At 39.5% G+C, this 21508-nt stretch overlaps 2 protein-coding genes across 2 annotated transcripts; one reads left to right on the forward strand and one right to left on the reverse strand.

The window, feature by feature from the left end:
* Nucleotides 1-12105: 12105 nt before the first annotated feature.
* On the forward strand, nt 12106-16519 carry LOC128456946 (15-hydroxyprostaglandin dehydrogenase [NAD(+)]). The gene is made up of 7 exons (XM_053441392.1): nt 12106-12274; nt 13274-13397; nt 14036-14142; nt 14404-14500; nt 14765-14841; nt 15383-15540; nt 16289-16519. The coding sequence occupies exons 1-7, from the start codon at nt 12182-12184 to the stop codon at nt 16425-16427; spliced, it is 795 nt and encodes a 264-aa protein (XP_053297367.1). The 5' UTR covers nt 12106-12181; the 3' UTR covers nt 16428-16519.
* Nucleotides 16520-18766: 2247 nt separating this feature from the next.
* On the reverse strand, nt 18767-21401 carry LOC128456947 (15-hydroxyprostaglandin dehydrogenase [NAD(+)]). Its single transcript, XM_053441393.1, has 7 exons — nt 21306-21401; nt 21058-21181; nt 20546-20652; nt 20352-20448; nt 19416-19492; nt 19129-19283; nt 18767-18974 (listed from the first exon to the last, which is right to left on the reverse strand). Exons 1-7 carry the CDS (start codon nt 21396-21398, stop codon nt 18854-18856), a joined length of 774 nt encoding a protein of 257 aa, XP_053297368.1. The 5' UTR covers nt 21399-21401; the 3' UTR covers nt 18767-18853.
* Between the last annotated feature and the right edge of the window lie 107 nt (nt 21402-21508).

Here is a 21508-nt window from a genome sequence, read left to right on the forward strand (position 1 = left end):
CTAGGGTGCGCGCACGTACAGTGCATAGGGGGCGTAGCCACGTAAAGCCGGGAGCGCGCTTTTGGGCAAGATCGAGATGCTGCGTTCAAGTGCTGCCTGATCATTAATCCTCTCAAACTCAAAGGGCCCTTTTGATGAACACACTCAAGTGCTCTCAGTTGCCAAAGATATCCAGATGTAATTTTTAAATTAGCTGTTTAATCTCGTTTGATATAGTAAAATGGGAAAGTGGCCCGAGAAACCTCACATATCCAGTTTTCTACTGAAGCAGAACTAAACAAGGACCTTACCGCCACCAAGGCCCAACAGTCCCTTCCAGAAGTCACATTTATATTCACTTGATCCGGATTTTAATTTGGATCAGCGCAAAATAGCACACACTCATAAATATCAGCCCTTAAACGTGCCTCTGAGTTTTCTCCAATATCCTTTGGTTATTATCTAAAAATAATGATTTCATCAAGGGGTAATCTCATGTGTCTCTTTGTGTAATCCTGAAAAATAACAAACAATTCAATTCAATCTTATTTGTATAGTGCCAAATCATAAAGTGTGTTATCTCAAGGTGCATTACATTGAAGGTCAAGACTTGAGACCAGAGAAACCCAACAGTTCCAACAATGAGCAGTACTTTGGCCAATTAACTGGAAGAGACCTCAAGCAGAACCAGACGGAATGGTGGCGGCCATCTGCCTCGACCAAACAAACAATAACCTCCTTCGTAGGTTTTTTAATGGAAAATAGTTTTCTCATTTTGTCCAGCTATATATCTACACGTCCATCCATTCTTGCATATAATTCCAATAAGTTACAATAAATTGACTAAAGTAAAGTATCAGTTTAGCTTCAACTTTCATTGTCCTCCACATATCAAATTATAGAATTTTGGGAACATTCCTCAATAGTTACTTCAATATCTTTTCAACTTCAATCGTCATATATTTAAGACCAGGTTTGTTGCAGTAGTTTTAAGTGATTTAATTAAGTCAGAGGAAAAGATGAATAAAAGCAACACATTTTCCAGTTTTATTTATCACGAGTTAAAACAAGGGTCAACTGTAGAATGAGATGTGAAGAGCAATGATTTAATTGAATTAAAAAGAAAAAAAAAGAGCCTTGTATAAAATACAATACCATACCAGAAAACTACAACTGACAAGTTAAAATTAAATAGGGATATGTATTCAAAACGTGGTATACATTTTCCAGAGGCCAGTGAGGAAAACATGGCAAAGAGATGCAGAGGAATTTGAAATTGGTCAACAAAAATTTGAAATTCGATTAAAAATACAGTTAATGTAGGCTAACGTTAGCTACAAACGTGGGTTACTATATTTCCTGGATTTTTTCTTTTTTTCTGAACATCTTGAACGTCTCACGGAACCCTCGATGACGTCGGTCTCGCCCCCTGAACGCATCAAATCACGTTACCTCCTTAAATGTCTTTCACAGAACAACATTTTTCACTGTAATTAGTCTTCAACTAAACACGATGCAGCTCATGTCCCGTTAATCATCCATCAGCTGCACATTCAACGTTATGCTGCTTTCTAACTTGCGTAAAAGACGCTAGTGACATTTACGTAAAGCGCTATTCACCGTCGCCTTTACTCCACCCACGTGTCCACACCAGAGCTGCACGTGTGCGCTCACGCCCCGAGCCCATTTTTCCTTTTAAATGTTAAACATTAATTTCTTAAGGTGTCACGGGTTCCCCACAACACACGCAGGAGTTGTAAGATGGTGTGTGTGTGTGTGTGTGTGTGTGTGTGTGTGTGTGTGTGTGTGTGTGTGTGTCCGTGTTGTGTGCTCGTCATCGGTGTGTGATCCGGTGTGTTGTGTCTGCAGTCACATTCAACGTGTGGCTCATCAAGCTTTTTTTAGTCTTTGAGGTTGATTATATAATCACGTCGGATTTGTCCCATTTGCTACTGACTGGCTGTGTGTGTGTGTGTGTGTGTGTGTGTGTGTGTTTGTGTGTTATTTCAGAGTGAGGAGTTCTGTCTCATAGTCGAATGGGAAAATGGCTTCATATGAAGTAACTGTTCCTCCAGCTACTACTGTTTTCTGTGTTCTTAATACAACTTCAGTTTTCTTCACACAGACCCGTGAAGACGTGTTACAATAACTCAGCTCAGCCTGGTTTAGTAACATTCACTGGTTTATGTAGAGTAATTTGATTAGACAAGACGTGGGAGAAGTTTTCAAATTTTCTGCAACCCAGACCAAAACCAATGGAGAGTTGTTTCTGGGAATCCAGACTTTAAAGAGCACTTAACAAAAATTGTACTTGTGAGAAAGAGAAACATAAATAGGTTTATGATTTATGATCCTATGATTTATGATTTGGTTTGTGCCAAATTATCATATAAGTCTGGTGATGACAGAAGTTTTGAGATTCTTGATTCTTGGAGTCGTTAAGAGAGTAAAAACCTGCATTGAAATTGTACTTGTGTAAGGGAACCATTCATCAGTACATGCATATCATATTACATCAGTGGTTATAAATAGTCTGTGTGTGTGTGTGTGTGTGTGTGTGTGTGTGTGTGTGTGTGTGTGTGTGTGTGTGTGTGTGTGTGTGTGTGTGTGTGTGTGTGTGTGTGCTCGTTTTTGTTACCCCTATAAGACATTTTCCAGTGTAAACACTGACCTTTTCAGGACCAGTAGACCTCATGGGACCAAACCCTGGTCCTAATGAGGGGAAATGTTATTTCTGAGTTCCAAGTTAAGGTTAGTGGTTAGATGAGAATTGTGATTAGGTTAAGGTTAGGCCGTCCACAATGAATGGAAGTCAATTCAAACTTTTGATAAGGATAGCTGTGCAAACCTGTGAGTGTGTCAACACTTTTAATTCCTCTTTAATTCAGATAAAATCATGGAGATCGTGTTTGTACATGCACAGTCATTTCCTACTTTTTCCTCATTGGACTTGGCAGGTGCTGATTGGACGACTGTTTGATTATTTGAAGAGCTGATTTGGCCTCAGGGCGGCTGGTCACAACTATCTACAGCGCTATGAAGCCTCGGTGTGCCTCAGACAAAGTGGTTCATGAAGGTCTTATGGGCCCACTGGGCTTAAGGCAGAGGTGGTATGGCCTGATCTGATTGGTGGAGCAGCTGGCGATGAGTTAGACATTATGGATCCTACAAATTGTGACAAGAGCACACATTTTCAAACAATCTCACATCCTCCACACTTCTAGATGCCTTACACAAAAAACACTCAAATTGTCATAACTCAAATTATATTTCTATGAACTGGCAGTGGCCCCGAAAAACCTGTTTTCTGTTAGTATGAATGGATCAACATGATCCAGGCTCTGTTCCTGACCCAGGTTAAACCAACACAATACAGTGATGCTATGAAAGAATAACACCAGTTAATGCACCTACTACAAACTGCAGATTCCAACACAGAGTCTCAATAAGCAGAGTATAATGGAACATCAAGACAGGGTAGCAGAGTAAAGTACCAACTCTTGGGGAGTTTTAAAGGGATAGTCCATCCAAAAATGAAAATTCACTCATTTTCTATACACCACTATGCCGATGTAGGGGTGGGTGAAGTGTCCAACAAATGACATTTGGGCTGGAGCACTATGGAGGCATTTAATGTTTGTTTGTGTGTTAAACTGATTTAGGAACAGGGTTAAGACATTGTTTTTCTCAGATTGTTAAGTTAGTTCAATATCAAGTGTAAAACTAGCTTTAATGTCATATGAACACACATTTACAACTTGTATCTGTATTAAAAATTTCAGAAATATACTGGAAGTGTTAAAACGTGCCGCACAGTAGCTTCCACTGCTGCACACGGCTGGCCGGATTCCTCGTGGCTTAATGACTAAAGCCTTGAATATGCCAGTAGTAGATGCCGATCATGACACGTGTGTATTTTTTTACAGCGTGTTGTAAATGGCTGCATTATTGTAAAAGGTGCAGCGTGCAGTTGACAGTGTTTGCATGACTGAAATGGCAAAGGAGGGGCGGCAGAAAATGCTGGAGGGAGGCTCCAGAAAGTAAAGGGAAATTTTTTTTTCATTGAAGATTTTTTTTTTACTTAAAATCCATTGACGCAAAGTCTTCTATCAAACCTGTTCATCTCTGATGGGTGGTGCTGATTCATGAATCCCATAAGAAATAAAGCCCGCCTTCAACCAAACCAGCACTGTGTCTTTAAAAAATATTTACTATAAATGAGTATGTATGTCTGACATCCTGTTATTAAAGTCATCCAGAAGCCATATCGTCATTTATTTCTAATGTTAAAGAAGCTCCAGAGCTGTTTTTTCATTTTAGTTCAATTTTAACTTCTTAGGCAGGTATATATAATTTTGAGGCAATGTACCACTTGAAACATTCACTGCAGCACAGTACAAACCACAAGTTGCTTCCTACTGTAGAAGCAGCTGCCCCCACCCATCCACCCACCCACCACCCAAACCCCACAGATAACGACTATAATCCACTGACTGAGTGGGGTGTGGTGGGCAAGACCGGACCGGCCACTCTCCCCTGGCTGCTGTAAAGCCTCCAGCTGCTACTGACATTCTTGTCACGTGACTGTTACACATTCAGTCCTCCAGGTGAGAAATGCAAATAGTGTCATTATCCGGCCTAAACACATGTTTTACAAAAAGAAAAGTGTTCGGATGTGGAAAAACAGCATTGGAAAAAAGTGACTGCCTTGTGGTTTTATGCCACCGCTGACCAGTAGAACTGCAGAAGATAATGTCACAATCTCCTGAGTCATTATTCGTGAGAAAAGTGTTATTGCAGAACATTATGATCTTCAAAAGGACCTTTGGGATATGAAAAGTCCTCACTTTCTCTCACTACAATGCTCACAGTGAACTTGACCTTTGACTATAACCCATTTTCTCACGGCTTCCCTGAGATATCACATTCACGATGGAGGGATGGACAAACTGTTTTGGCTTCACTTTTGGGGAGTTGTCATCTACCTTTGTATGCAGTCATTTATCTGCATACGCCGTCTGTCTTGGTCTCTTAGAGGCCCAAATGGTCTGTCAGTGGATGAGTCCCATCACACTCCCACTCATAGATTTGTTTTATTATCTGACAGCCAAAGAACTTGCCATGTATCTCTCACCATTTTCAACTTTTGTGTGGGACAGCCAAAAATAACATGTGGAATGGTGCCTAAGAGAATAAATGTAAACACTATGAGAAGTACATTCATTTGTCAAGACTCATATGGAATGGTGCAACATCATTCTACAATTTTCACTTTGTTAGCATTTTGCCAAATCCCAGCATACAGACAGAAAATCCAACAGTTTCCACAATGATCATGTGTTTGGCACTTTCTTGTACACTTCTAAGGAAAGAGAGAGGAGGAACTTGTGATCTGAGACTGGCTGGTATAACCAGGAGTTGGGTCTGAGAGACTGACATGACTGGCACACAAGCCTCCATTTTGAGATATTAAAGTGGTGTCCTTGGATCTGAAGGTAGAGTTGTGCATCATTAACGCAGCAGGGGAGAGAAAGGTTTGTGAGAAGTTAATTGGGCAGACCAATGGCTTTTTGATGTTTACTGAGAAGAGAATGGAACCAAACATGGATACTTGTGGTACCTCAGGGGACAGAAAGCGATGTTAGAACACTTCTCCAAGCTGCTTTAAACACTTAACCTGTGACCTGCACCACTCAAACTGAAGAGGGTGGATACGAGGATTTGGGTAAATCCTTTGCAGCTGCTCTATCCCTGTGCTTATTTCAAATATTGTATTAATTTGGGACCAGAGCGGAGTAGGTGACCAGCAATTTATACAATGAAGAGGCGCTGTCTAAAGATAGCTTCTTTAATTTTACTATCATTTTCAGATTATTATTTCAAATTTTAACAGTCAGGATTAAACAGGGAAATATGGTCAGTGTGTTTTGTCACACAGTGGTGTTTGTGTGTTTTCAGTTTTGTATGAAAAACAAGTCATGACACATCAGTGTCCATCCTGTGGTGACAATTCCCTCCTAATCCCTCTATTCTGCATCCTTCTCTCTATGTCGCTGTCTTTTGTCCCTGCCAGGCTACTGTTTGGTTCTGTTCATAACAACATCACCATAACACACGGCTGACAACACACACACACAATTACACACAATATGAAGCTTAAGTCTGTGCTGCTTTGACCTTACCAGATTCCTCTTGTCTGATTGAAACTGTTCACAGGTTGCTGCTGAAGATGTCTCTTTATTCAGAAGGATGCAGGAGGATGAATTATGCCAGTCTCCTCACCAATTCATTCTCAGGATTTTTACCAATAGATCATAAGCTCTGTTTGCTTTTTACACCAGAATGTAACTGTCTGCAAAACTATTTCTCAACCTTTAAGTGTTGACAAATGAGTGTAATTCAAATATTGTTTCAAATTTTCCTTTAAATTTAAATGTTTAGGGCAAATGTACTGAACCAATTTCAGAGGTAAATTTTCTCAGTGCGTCATGTAAAATCTGATACAAGGTTGTAAAAGCTTGAAAAGCTTAAAAGACACTACAGACAAAAACTCAACATTCAAGCTCACATGAGAATCGACCAGAAATACCTAAATGACTTGTTCCTCACGTGCTCGGTGACGTCATGAAACATCTGTTCTCCTGGCTCTGTAACTCAGATCATACCAAGCTGTAAAGTTTTTAATCTTAACTTAATTTTCTGTTTGTGTGTCGGTCACTCTTGAATTTCTGACATTGAAACTTGGAAAGACAACGAGACTCGAGAACCTTTGACGAAGGTTTTGAATTTCTACGTCATGACCTGCCTCATGCACCCTCCACCCACATGGCACCCCTCACCTGGATGTTCAGGACGTTTTCCTTTGTCCATTGTTCTTCAATTGTGAAAGACAAAAATCATGTTTGAAAATGGCTTGTGATGCATTTAGGACCTTCTTTTAAAAAGTAGTCTTGCTGGCCCCTTCGAAATCTCCTGAGAGGCTCTGACATCTGAGTGTTTGGACTCAGAGGCCAAACAAATATCCCATGTATAAACTCTGTGACAAATACATAAGCTGTTTATTTCTTTCAAAACCCCTTTTTGTGAGAGTTGTGATTGTTTGATGGTTGATCTTTTATTCTAATCATCAAACACGACTGATGGGACAGATGTGACCTCTGATGTTACAGTGTGAGTCCCTGCAGCACACACAGATGCCCCCAGATGACACACCACATGCTGAATGACTCTAATGTGTCTTGTACTTGACTCATAGTTGTTGCGGGGTGTTCAATGGAAACATACCAGAGTTTGTAACTCAATGTAATGCTTTCTGTCTCTAAGGCCAACACCATCAAGTATGTGTGAGTGTGTGTGTGTGTGTGTGTGTGTGGGAGCGGAGAGGTGTATCACAGTCATCGTTGGCCAACCAACAAACAGCGTCTCCTGTCTAGTTGTAGCAACTGTCAAACACCCTGAGACCGCAAAGTGTCACACATGCACCCAAGCCATTGCATTCCCAGTCGAAGTCTCCACACACACACACACACACACAGACACACACTGTAAATAGGCAGATATTTCGTCCTATTCTTTGCAGCCGATGACACTGGTGACACGTAAAGCTCTCAGGCATTGTCCAGCTCTCTCGGGCTCTTTAGCAGTGTAATCACCAGTGAAATGGCAATGGGCCACTGGGATAAAAACACAAGTCAGCAGCTGGTCAGCAAATCACAGTTCAAAGCTGTTAAATGGTCGATTTGCACCGTAAGCAGGATGAGCTTGGGGGCCCTTTGTGAGACCTGGTTTGTGAGAGGGCACAGAGTTAGAGGGACAGACCTTTTCGTGACCACATACATGTCAGTTAAAAAAGTCCTCTTGATTATACGTATGTTGTAATTTTACACAGGATATGTCATCAGTAGATAAAAAGATTCACATTTTATTTCGTACAGCCCATAATCACAACTGACAATTGTTTATTTAGTATGAGCAAGGTGCTACATTCTCTGTACTTAAACTCTTATACGATGAGGAAAAACCTTAGATTTTAGATGTGTACAATTTTAAAATATATGGTATCAAATAATCTCAGAATCCAAACTGTTCTCATATTTAACATAAGAAATTTGTAACCGAGTTAAGAAATGTGAATTAAGAATATCATAGGAGTTTAAGGATGGAAACAAACCAACGTGCAAAAGTAATTATTCAGTTAGTTATCATCAAGGCAATGCTTTCCTTACAATACTTGCTTCTTTTGCAATGTGTTTTATTCTTGCATGACAAAGATATGATCACTGGTTACAAGACGAAGACAACAACACATGATAGAGACGTGAAACAATCTTCCACATTGAAACTCATTACACATTATAACACGATAAAGAACACCTCTGTCTGTGTTCGTGTGTTGAAACCACGTGTTTGAACCTTACAGTTTCTATAGGTCCATAGGTTTAAACCATGACTGTATAAAGAAGCTGTTTAAACATGCTCTATCTGATAAACTATGATGTAACAGACCAAGTCCAACAGGCAATAAGTCACCATGTGGCAACATTTTGCTCCATCTAGTGGCAGCTCTATATACAGCACATATATATAGGGCTGGATGTGTCATTTGTTCGGATCCACTTGTGGTGAATGCAATTGTACAGAAATAATTATTTCCCACATTTAGTAAGTGAGGTATTTTCAACGTGTCATGCACCTGTAAGCTTCCAGTTCATATGAGCACACATGTTTTGTAACTTTCCAGATATGGTCATGGTTATTATTTAAATCCTGTGATAATTTTGCTCCAGTTTTTAGTTTCTATTCAACCCTAATCTTGTTGGGGCTTTTTTTGTGTGCTTATCTTTACTTCTCTGATTTTATTGATATTTTTTCAATAGTATTTTTAAAGTTGTCAGTGTTTGTGTGGACTTCATGGATCCAAAAATATTAATACTATTTGATATAAAGCATTTTGTGGCTGGTATTGTAAAATTAAGTAAATAATAAAGAGAAACTGATATTGGACGCTTTAAGCAAACAAGCCAACCCTGATATCATTTTCTAACTATGTGCATCGTCAGGGTGATAGTTATATGTTCAGTGTGTAGAATTTAGTGACATCTAGTGGTGAAGTTGCCTATTGCAGCTGAGCACCCCTCACTCTCTCCTTCCAAACACAAAGGAGAACCTGTGGTAGCCTTCAGTTATCATAACAACTCAAAAGATGTTTGGTTTGTGCAGTCTGGGTATATTTAAATATAACAAGTGTATTCTAGGGTAAAGGAAACAAACTCGTACAATGTAGATGATTAATACACATTAGTGAAACATCACAAGGATTACTTTATATTTAATTTCTGCCAATAGATCCCTTTCACTGAAATCGTACCCACTGGACCTTTTACAGAATACAGATGGATATTGGGGTGACAGGGTTCTTTTTTCTCTGCATATTTTTTCGTCGAAACCTCCCAACCTGCCAGACCCAACCTGTTTGAGACCCGCCCATTTGCCAGAAGCCTGTGGGCCCGTGGAGCGCACGCCATGAGAACAGTTTCTGTCCCTCTGCAGCTGATCGTGTCAACACCGACCCCTGATGAACAATATGCATTACAGTCACATGAACCCACCGGGACCTTCAAACTTTGCCCGTCGTCTGTCAAACCTCTATTATAATACGCACTCATTTTGTGATGCACAAATCTTTAAACATTTTTACATTTATTTTTATACATATCTATTATACAGCACTATTCACCACATTGCTCTGGCACTTCATCTTTCTCATTACTTGCTCCTTAATTAGCTTTATCTTCCCTGATTTTCTACTATATGTGTTTTTTTATTCACTAAACACTTATATGTTCATAGCCTCCTTGGGAATAAATACGATTCTGATCAACTTGGTTGTGATTGGTCAGTCCTGGAACAAATGCAACATGCCGAATGATGATGGGAGTGAGATCAGAGAGAGCCGAATGACTTTTTGGATTTCCCTTACTGTCTGTAAACACTGTCGGGCCATTTTTTATCTAGAGAAGACGAGGAGTGCTATGTCCCTTTTCACAGTGCCTACTTTTCTCCATCAAGCTGTCACATGAGCAGTTCTCTGTCAACAACTCTAGGGACTGGAAACCAACTCTTTTGTCAAACGCTCTCTTGTTTCTTTTGTGAGTCTCACCAGTGGCTTCTGGTGCCAGCTGGGAGGCTCGCTGCAAATCTTTCTTCAGTTTCACCACGTACTGCCAGTGGCTCTGGTCTAGTCTATCTCTAGCCATTCTGGGCCAGATAGATCTGCTCCTCAGTGGTTCTTTACTTTGCAAGGTTTCCCAAGTCATCGTGCGAGGAGTTTAGCACAGCTTCCAAGAAGACAAGCTGAGTGAACTCTTCACCAGGGTGTCACTTGCTCAATCGATGACGTAATCCATCCTTCATGATCAACTCATCTGATTCTCGTTTACATAGAATGCTGACTGTGTGTATACTATACTATGTATGATGAGTGAAAAACAAGATACTCTTCTCTACTCCACACTGATTCCTACAAGTATATGGAGACACCAGCAAGCCTCGGTCTCGACAACATTGCCTTTTTAAATGTGTGTGTTGGAGACGAATCTTTAAGTACGGCTTAAAACGATAAAATCCATTCCTTTGTTCATTCATTAAGCTCACAAACGTCTGGTTGGCTTATATGGAAAACGCTCTGTGCACTGATGAAGGCCATCACAACACTTTCTCTGTCATAAAGCTTGCACTGTCTTGAAGTGGAAGATCGTAGTTGTAAAATGGACACGCAGAGCATATCAAAACTTCCAAATCAATTTTTCATTAGAATCAGAAATCAATATGATAAGGAAGCCTGGTACTAAATTGATCAGTGGGGTCTTTGGCCAGCAGTCAGCCCCTGAGAGTCTGCGATCACTCTGCATGAGTTTTCTTGTTAAAAACAAAAGAAGAGTTTGTATTTGTATGTTGAATATGGTGAAGACCACATGCACAACTCCCCTAAAACAAACCAGTTCAGGCTCTTTCAAAAGTTCTGCAAATTCAGAACCGCCCCAGAGCGTGTTGACCTTTGAACTCCAACAGGCCGAGCAAAAACTACAACATTTTGAGCATCAAACTCATAATAGATACGTTGTTCCCTCTGTTGCAACACCTGTGCGGGTTTTATGTGGTTGGGATCGAACTTGCACTCCTCTTTTCTCACACAGATTTTTAGCAGCTTGCCCAGTCTTGTCAGCTATGCTTTATCAGTCCCCTTCAGGCAAGGTGCCTCTTCCCACCAAACAGGGACACATATTCTTTACATGTACTGACATAGAGTGCTGCAGGGACTGGAGGACAACAGAAATCAGGTAAGTCAGTTTGTGTGGCAAAACAGGTTTGATGCTTTTCCTAGTTCTCATCTGGTAACCCTTCAGATCTATCGTGTGACATCAGACTTCCTGGGGTTTGAAAAACTTGTACAAATATAAAGATACAGCCTGATCCATACAGTGTACCTTCATCTATAGATAGGGTCATAATACAGCATCACTAGTAAATAGATACCATTGTATTTCGTATATATTACATTATATACCATGGTATAACATTCTTCTTTATATTAAATAGGTATAGTTTTTGTATAAGCTAGTATATCTCCTCTATATTACATATAGAGAATTTATAATAAATATAAATCTGAAGTGTACAGCATATCTTAATATGTTACTTTGCATATTAGATATGTTACACACACACACACACATATATATATATAAATATTAATTTTTTTCTCAGGTGGCCTCTTGTTCTATTGTTCTTATGTGACCAAATCAGCACACCAAATTTCATTAAGATCTGTGAAGGTGCAGCGCCCAGAAAACTCTGCAGTGAGTTGTCTTGAAAGTTTGAGTTTTCATAACTTTTTCATCTGTGCAGTGAACTCTGAGCTCTCACATTATTTTAGGCAAATCATTTCTCATGAATTTTCTCCGGAAGAGCAACCTGTCATGCAAAGCTGTCTCACATAAGATGCACCACAGAATATTGAGCAATTGATTTGATGGCCTTTCTTGATCTCTCCCTAGCAGCTTGTTCAGATACGTTACACACGCCCCCTCCAGATGGGAGGACTCAGAGTGAGTTTAAAGTCCCACTGGCTTGTCTGATTTCACCCCTTTCCTACAGGGATCCAACAGCTGAAGTCCTTCTCAGTCAGTACCCAACAGCTGAAATGGCTCTAAATGGCAAAAACGCGGTGGTGACCGGGGCAGTGATGGGAATAGGAAAAGCAATAACGGAGATTCTCCTGCAAAATGGTGCCAAGGTAAACTTTTGTCAATTTCTAAAGTGAGTTTCTAATCCATACTGTCGGTTTTCTGCATGATCTGTAATATAATAGAGACCAAATCCTAAAAACAGAAATGTCTAACCTCAGCCACCATGTGTGTACATTTTTAATGTTGTTTCAGGCAGAGGGCATGCTGTGGCAACAGTTCAGATACATAACAGATGAACTTTTCTGATAACTCACAGAAAGAGGGCATGCGTTAGGGTGGCTTGAGGACATATCTCTGTTACTGTGTGGCCAACAAAGAGTGTTGGGTAAAGAGCATGGTTACACAATTGTCTCTGACATGGAAACCTTTGATGGAAAGACGGGGCTTAAAATGTTCTCCTTGCATCAATCCTGATATTTGCATTCCCTTTGCAAACTGTTACTTCCTCCTTATTGAGAATGAAGCGATTCAATTTAGCCTATATGGAAGATAAGATATGGAAGAAGACTGTCCCCCAGCTGTGGCTAAAACTGCACATGAAAGATTCCTGGCTTTACAGAAGTCAATAACCCAACTTGCTTCATCCAACAGATAGCAAATAACCTGTTGGGTCTGTTTGTGGGACCAGTACCTGTCTCGTGCATGTCCCAGATGCTTCCTTGGGACAACATGCCTATACATGACAATTTACGAGGCTATTGACTAATGCCTGTGGCATCTGGCTTCATGATGGAAAGGGGGGCTGGCTCTACACTGAACCAATAACAGATAACAGATACCACAAACATTTTAATGTCTTTATTTAGAACACAGGGGAATTTCAAATTCTTTTTCATTTATATCAGTGGGAGTTGCTTTAATATGACCTGTCAATACAACACAGTGCAATTCAACAGCACCATAAACTACAGCCTCCAGAAGGATCATGAAGATGAATCAAAACACATTTTAACAGAAACTTGCATTTATTTGTTTGTTGTGTCTGGATAAGAAAACAGCAGCTTTAAATAAGTCGAGCTTGTAAACTGACTCACTCTCACCTGCAGGTCGCTCTCCTGGACGTGAATGAAACAGCAGCAAAGGGTTTAATGAAAACCCTCATCAAACAGTATGGAGAAGACAAAGTTTTCTTCATGAACTGCGACGTGGAATCAGAGGAGGATATCAAAGGTAACACATGCACACACATGCATGCACGCACGCATTCAGGCACACACACAAACACACGGTTTAGGATTTTTCAGAACTTGTGGTCCTGAAAGCAGCTGGACTCACTGAATGAAATCCATGCCTAGAAACACATGAGCTGAATCATCCCACCCACAATTTGTTATTTGTTTGGGACCAAAAATTCCAGTCAACAGATGTTTTTTCTCACGAACGTGGGAAATGTTGTGCTGCGTCTGTACGATGTTGTTTGATTCCTGTTTGAGAACAACTACAATGCATGTTAGCTTGAGGTTTACAGTTACATGAACAATAGCTGTTGAGCAATTTTGTTTTAGTGAATAAGGGCTGCAGCCACCAAGTACTCTGATTATACCTATTTAATAATAATTATGTTCTTACTACAAATACACCCACTGATTATTTTTCTTTTTTTTTAGAACAGTGACGACTTAAAGTGGCCTTTCGAATGTAATTCATATAATTAATCATAATTAATGATTTTTATATCAACAAACTAGTTTTCAGCTTTACAGTGAACGATGTCACTTACTATGTAAAGAGGCTGTATAAGAAGAGGAGCTCCACTTGGTTGTGAAATTGAAAGATAACTTTTCACTGTTTCTCTTCCTGCTCTCAAGCTGGCCTTAAGAAAGCTGCAGAAACCTTCGGAGGGATAGACATCCTGTGCAACAATGCCGGTATCCTCAATGAGGGCTTGTGGGAGAAAATGGTCTCCATAAACCTGGTAAGAGGCAGAAACAGCAACATACACACTGGTTGTTATTATGGTTTGTTTACTTAGGTGTACTGGAATGCACCACTCCCACAGGGGAAATTACACCACAACCTACAATGTTTTTCCAAAGTCTCTGTCTACATCTGTACTGCACCAAACGTGCCAACCTAACGTGTGCTTCATCTGTTTAGTTTCACAACATCTGGACAGAATAGAAGATTTCCGCTGTTACAGTGGACACCAAAATGAAACCTGTGCTCTGTGTTGCAGATGGGCATCATCAAAGGGAGTTACCTGGCTCTGGAGCACATGAACAAGTTGACAGGAGGTCGGGGAGGGGTAATCGTCAACACAGCATCTATGGCAGGTAAGGGCCCTGTTTGTAAACATTTCATGTCAGAATTAAAAACAATAACAATGCTCTAAAACAGTATCTAAGCTTTTCAGGAATAAGATAAGAAACTATAACATATCTTATGATCTTAAAAAGCATCCCAAATCATCAGTCAATTCATTTTTCATAGACAAAAGAAAAAATATGGACAGTAATTCGGTGCAGCCTCATAACTCATGATTTATCAACTGTACATTTTGAACCTTAATATGAACTGATAAGATTCATACCCTACAGGAATTGGCCCCCTTCCGAGCTGTCCGGTCTATACAGCTGTCAAGCACGGAGTGGTCGGCTTCACTCGAGCCATGGCGGTAAGAAAGACTTTCTGTTTATTATAATTATTCATTTATTTCAAATAGAGTTTTGTAAGTTCATGTAATGTTTGCTTCAAAACAAATACAATTATAAGAAGAGTCATAGAAGAGGAAGAAAACTATTCAGAACTGGCACAGTTTCATGCACTTGATAAATATGTCAATTTTTGTTAATTCACAATTACTAATTAAAGTAGTGACTAGCTGAAGATGAAAGTGAAACATTATCAACAAATGAGAAGATGCTTCTCACAGAAGTTAGTGTAGAACAAAAGCAGCACTAAAAGTGTAACAAACATTACACTAAAGGGAGAGAATATGGTCACTGTGAGACTGCTGAAGTTGAAACTCAATGGTTTAACCCTAACCCTGGTTTGGTCTTCTGTCCCCAACAGACCATAAAGAATCAATAAATGCAGCTTTAAGAACTTTGTATGAATGTGTGAACAACAAAAATAATGTATTAATCTGTTTTCTCTGGTGCTCATATTGCACTTACATGAACAGCTGAAGTCTAATTGTGTGGTTCTTTGTCTAGGCTGCCTCTACCTTATCAGGCTATGGCATACGGTTCAACGTTCTTTGCCCAGCTTTCGTCCAAACCGACCTCTTCTCCAACATCCCCAAAAAACTGGGAAGATTCTCCGAACTCTGCCTTGAAACCCAACAATTAGTTGAACATTTTGGGGTTCTAGAGTGAGTTTTTGCTTTTATACTTTTGCGCAAGTTGATACTTAGACTATGCCTTTGAAGCTCCAAAATGTTTTTTAAAAGTGGGGTGTACTTTTTAAAGTCACATTTTTTTAAACCAGATTTACAATATGTGTGAACTCCGTCTTATTCACTTTAAAAAATAAATCAATATTAAAGTCAATGCTAAATATACATATTAAATGTTGAAGCTAAATATCAAATGTCAAACCTTAATGTTGAAGCTGAATCTAAATGTTAGATCTAAATCTAACTGTTGAATCTGAATCTAAATGTTGAATGTAAATCTAACTGTTGAATCTGAATCTAAATGTTGAATGTAAATCTAACTGTTGAATCTGAATCTAAATGTTGAATGTAAATCTAACTGTGGAATCTAAATTGAAACCTTGAGAATCATTTGATTCTAAAAGTATAGAAATGCTAAATGTAAACTTTAATATTAAATGTAAATGTTAAATGAAAAAAACCCTAATGTCAAATGACAAACCCAAATGTTGAAACCAAATTTAAATTTTTACATAAAATTTGAATTTTAATATTGAATCTAAATCTAAATGTTAGATACAAATGTGACGTTTTAAATCTAAAACTTAAATGTTTATTCTAATAGCTAAGAAAAATCTCCCAAAAATGTATTCATCATTTAGATACTCCAAGTAGATTATCATGTTCATGTATGACAACACGAAACATGGATATTCACTGATGTCCCTGCACCTTTTTGTTTCAGTGTGTCTGAGGTTGCTGAGGCTTTGCTCGAGCTGGTGACAGATGAGACAAAGAATGGCCAGGTTCTGTTGGTCCTCCCAACAGACGAAGATGGGAAAGGAGGAAATTCATACATAAATTTCCCTACATACGTGCAGTAGCCCTTGACAGGGACAAACTACTTGGTTCTCAAATGTGCACAATAAAGACATGAAGCCATTGTAATAAAGAATTCAACCAATGGGGAAGTAAATATATTGTTGATTAATGTAATATATTGTTCAAGTTTAAACTGTGGGCTTTTCCCTCTGTGCTGATAGCAACTGTGAGCAGAGGATAAATGACAACCTGGAAAACATGTTTGTCAATTCATCAAAAATACATCTCCTTAGAAGTCCAAAGCTGGAAAAGTCATTTTTTTCAGTTCATTTGGTTTATATCATCTGGGTGTTTGTCTATATCTACTTTGGTTAAGTAAGATAATCAACTTAGGTAAATGATTCAGATTACAATGACAGTACACGTCATGTCTAACTTCCCTTTTTCTCACTAACCCAGTGAATAACCTGTGCTCCTTGTTTCTCACTGGGTTAGTGGGAAAAGGGAAGTTGGACATAATTGGTAAGATGGAAAGAGAGTGGCACCTACAATGAAAAGACAATTTTGGACTATCCAAGAGTTCTGTGTTCACTCATTGGCTCCTACTCAATGTAGTACTTAGTCTGATCTGACAGACTTTTCATGGACTATATTATTATTACTATATTATTAACAGAAAGTAGTTAGTCCAAACGTTGGTCCATAAATGTTGACAGTGGTAACTAAGTCTAAACAGAATTTAGGTTTTTGGAGTTTGCTGCTGTTGCTTACAAAACAGTTTGCCTAGTAACTGCAAGAAATTTAATGCCTACTGTCAGTAAATCAGGGTTAACTGTGCTGGTTCTGGCCGTGAAGAGCAAGCTCTGGATAAACGATCGTGTCGTGGTTCAGGGCTGTAACGCTCTGGGAAGCCAGAGTCAAAATGGAAATTCAGAGGGGCTCTTACTGTCTGCTGGTTTATAACCATGATCTCAACTGTACTCAGAGATGCTGCAGTCATCCTCTGAGCAGTCTAGTGACTGGTAATATGGTCCAGAATTTCAGAGTATGGCTTCCTCAAGCTTCTACTGTGGTATTGTCTATCTGTCGCTACACTGCCTTTTGTCACCCCCCGTTGGGCTGCTGAATGTCTCTGACACCATAGGGTTTGTGTTGACAGGCTCAGTTGCACCTACTATAGCCTTCGAAGCGAAAACAATAGTAGAAAAGAATTCCTCTAGTAGTGCGTGACGGAGCTCTGTGTAGTTATCTGTGACACAGATAGGTAGATTCTGAATGAACTTGTGAACAGCTGTAGAGCTGGTGTTCCACACCAAGTTAAACATTCTGTCTTTCTGTTAAATTTGCAGGGCTTTCTTATTGGCCCTTTGAACCTCATGTAGGAGATGAGCTTTTTGCGCTCCTATTCTAGAGCCGCTTTCGATTATGGGGGAAGGTTGGTTTGCCTGTGGACATTTAATAGAAAAGACCATCTCAACAATGGACCTTTGGATGTTGTCTGTGCATCACAGCTTGTAGTGCAGTTTTGGTCGTACACTAGCCTAACCAAACAAACTGGTTGGTAAATCAGTTCACCTTAATTTAAAAAATATGCTAAATGATGTGCAGGGCAGTAAAATGAGGGGATCTATAAATTCACAGGGCTAGTAGCAAGCTGTGGCTCTTTCTCAGGCCCTCTCCTCCAACTTAGGCTGATATGCTTGGCAATAACATCCAGGTACAAGCTCTATGTTACATAGGGCCGTTGGCATGCTATGTCTTTTTACAGATTGACTAGTTGACCATGGAATATGTGATTTTCAAATGTAAACATATTTGTTTAAAATTTGAAACTCTAGTCAATTTCAAACACTATGAGGAATTAGAGAGCTAGTTATTAATAATGACCTATTAATAAATGATTAATTTCTGAATTTCAATTCCACGACATTGAATTGTTTGTAAGAACGGCTGAATGTTTACTCTGAATGTCTGGTGGCAGAATGGTGGACTTGAGATAAAACTTTTAGCTTGAATGAAACGTTCAAGGTTCCACCTATTTCTGGCTTTGGCCAAAATGGAAAGTAATATTGCACAATTATGATTTATTGCCAACTGGACTCTGCCTCACACTGGGCACCGAACTGTGGGATTATTCTACCTTAATCGTAAACCATTCAATTGTGTGTCTTTGGGCATTCAATAAATCTGGCTGACAGAAAAATATTAAATATTATTTAATATCAGGTAATATATGAATACATTTATGAGACATTTTAATAACACAATTACAAAGAGCAGGATTCAAAATATTCAGGTCCAAGATAAGATCAGATAATAACAAAAATAATAAAATTCTTCAGACAAAATAAAACAGACAGGTGTAATGGTAATACATAGGGAACTAGGATTGATAAAAGACATAAGATATGGAGAGGTGTTTTAAGAAGTGATTTAAAAGGTGTCAATGAGTCTGTCACACAGGTATGATGTTTGACGTTGCCATGACCTACTGGTTTAACGGGGGGAATGTCCTGTATTTCTTGAAACTGGGTGTCACCATGAGGGCCTCTCCATTCTTCGTCGCATCTGTCACCAGCTCCAGAAAACACTCGGCTACCTCAGACACACTGAAACAAAAGGTACAGCGAATCCAAACGGCTTAATTTGAATCAAGGGAGGCGGATTCTGCCAGGAACAATAAAAACTACAATTTAGAGAGATAATTACTGACTGTTACAAGTTCTGCCCATAGCATTCAAAATCTTTGTTAAAAACACTTACTTTAAGGCCCCTTTTTCTGCAGGTTTTGCAATTATATCAGCCAGATGGGAGAATTGTCCTAATCTGTCTATCATGTGAGTGAAGAGATCGGTTTGGACCAAGCCTGGGCAAAGGGCGTTGAAACGTATGCCATAGCCAGAGGCAGTAGAAGCAGCCTGGTAACAACACACATACATACACACAGTTCGTTATCAGCTGCTCAGGGGCACAGGGTAAAATACAAGCAACAAAGTTAAATGAAAGTAAAGATATTGTATTTTTCGTTATCAGAAGAAGTCCTTCTTTACCGCCATGGCTTGAGTGAAGCCTACCACTCCGTGCTTGGTGGCCGTGTAGACAGGACAGCACGCGAACGGACCAAGACCTGTAAGTTATCGGTTATATCAGTCATCAGCAGGGAGGATACTTTCCCAGAAACTTTCAAAAACCTGACAATACTAGTGCTGAACAAAATCATTTCCTGCTCCCCAATTTTCCTTTTAATCACTGAAATATTGTTTAGCAGTGGTGAACAAGCACCAAACAGCTTTGTTCATTATGCATGATCAATGGTCAAGGTGGCCTCAAAAAGCCAATTTTGTTGCCTTGTCAGCATGATATCTCCGAAAATAGGAATCATTTTATATTTAGCACAAATATTCACTTGGACTCAAAGAAGAACTGATTAGATTTTGGTGCCTGAAGGTCAAAGGTCAAGGTCACAGTGACCTAACGAAACACAAATGTTGGGACCTTGAATCCAACATCTCCGGAACATGTTGAGGACATTTCTTCAACTTAGGCACTGATTCACTCGGAGTCAAAGATGAACTGATTATGCTTTAGCGGTTGAACATCAAAGGTCACTGCGATCTACACATTACATGTATTACTCATATAAACATTCACTGCAGCTCAAGGAGAAACTTATGAGACTGAAGGTGGTCAGAGTTCAACAACTTTATTTGCCTAGTGAGAGTGAAATCAAGAGAGAATCAAATTAAATTTGGCCTAAATGTTTCCTTAGACTTATAGATTACTGATTTTGTTGAGCAAAGGTCAAAAGTCACTGTGACCTCATATGAGTCTGAAGAGAACCACTTAGTATGTAGACTGAAACTGCACTGGATGGCGGAGGCATACAACCACAGCATGGTAATTGCAGTTTCTTTACTTTTCTGTCTCTAGACTTGAGAGCATAGAAATACAAATAAGAACCTAACACAATGCACTTTGGGCCATACCTGCCATGGATGCAATGTTGACGATGACTCCTCCGCGACCTCCATTCAACTTGTTCATGAGCTCCAAAGCCAGGTAGGTTACCTTGATAACACCCACCTACAACAAGTGATAGTATCACACAGCAGAAATTAGGAGTTTTGCAAGATTTTCTAAATAATAATCTGAAGGATGACATCAGATTGTAAATTCTTACGAGGTTTATGGAAACAGTTTTTTCCCATGCGCCCTCATCCAAGATGCCAGCGTTGTTGCACAGGATGTCCACTCCTCCAAAGGTTTGCACAGTTTTCTGGAATGCAACTTGACAGCAGAAAAGTAAAGTTGATGGTTAAACCTCACTATCTCAACGAGGAAGTCAGTCATTTATTTAAATCATCTTATAATGTTTTACTAGATCTTGTTTTTTCTCTTTTCTCATCTGTAAAACGTGTCTTCTGTATCGGTGCACTACTGCTGGTTGATCTTCAAATTCCCATTAATAGTTTCTTATTGTTTGCTTTTTAACAGTTTCCTCTTGTTTGCCTTCATTTTTAAATTTTTAACATGTAGAGCACCTTGTAACTGTGTTTTGAAAGGTGCTACATAAGTTGATCATTAATGTTATTATTGATGTGTCCTTTCTTTGTTTTCTCTGCTGTCCTTAGGTGTCCAACGTCTCAATCTCATTTAGTTAACTGATAAATCATTACTGTCTGTGTGTGTTACCTTTGAGCTGCTCCTCTGACTCAACGTCACAGTTCAGGAACAGGGTTCTCTCTCGTCCGTGCTGTTTGTCGAGGGATTCCTTTAAACTCGTCCCTGCATTGTCGTTGACATCCAGGAGGACTACCTGTGCAGTCGGAGCTCTGTCAGGGAACATGTTTTTCATGGCTGCATTTTCCGACTGTTTGCATGGATCGGCTGAAATACACAGTGTTTAGGCTGGCTGGACGAAATGCAGACACAGATCTTACCTTAGCACCGTTTTGTAAAAGTATCTCCGTTATCGCTTTCCCTATTCCCAGTGCTGCTCCAGTTACTACCGCGATTTTACCGTTCAAAGCCATTTCACCTGTTCAGAAAAGAGAGAAGGAGGAAGTCAGCTGAAGGAATCCTGGGAAATATATATGAGCAATAAACCCAGAGGTGTGCTTTTATATTGACAGAGGTGAACACA

This window comes from Pleuronectes platessa, chromosome 15 (genome assembly GCF_947347685.1).
Source record: "Pleuronectes platessa chromosome 15, fPlePla1.1, whole genome shotgun sequence".
NCBI lineage: Eukaryota > Metazoa > Chordata > Actinopteri > Pleuronectiformes > Pleuronectidae > Pleuronectes > Pleuronectes platessa.

Excerpts from the sequence above, each read along its gene's own strand:
- LOC128456946 (XM_053441392.1), top strand. The coding sequence starts at position 12,182 with ATGGCTCTAAATGGCAAAAACGCGGTGGTGACCGGGGCAGTGATGGGA. Across the intron at positions 13,398-14,035 it reads ATCAGAGGAGGATATCAAAG|CTGGCCTTAAGAAAGCTGCA; the intron begins GTAACACATGCA and ends CCTGCTCTCAAG. Across the intron at positions 14,501-14,764 it reads CAACACAGCATCTATGGCAG|GAATTGGCCCCCTTCCGAGC; the intron begins GTAAGGGCCCTG and ends CATACCCTACAG.
- LOC128456947 (XM_053441393.1), bottom strand. The coding sequence starts at position 21,398 with ATGGCTTTGAACGGTAAAATCGCGGTAGTAACTGGAGCAGCACTGGGA. Across the intron at positions 20,449-20,545 it reads AAACTGTTTCCATAAACCTC|GTGGGTGTTATCAAGGTAAC; the intron begins GTAAGAATTTAC and ends CACTTGTTGTAG. Across the intron at positions 18,975-19,128 it reads GCAGAAAAAGGGGCCTTAAA|TGTGTCTGAGGTAGCCGAGT; the intron begins GTAAGTGTTTTT and ends CTTTTGTTTCAG.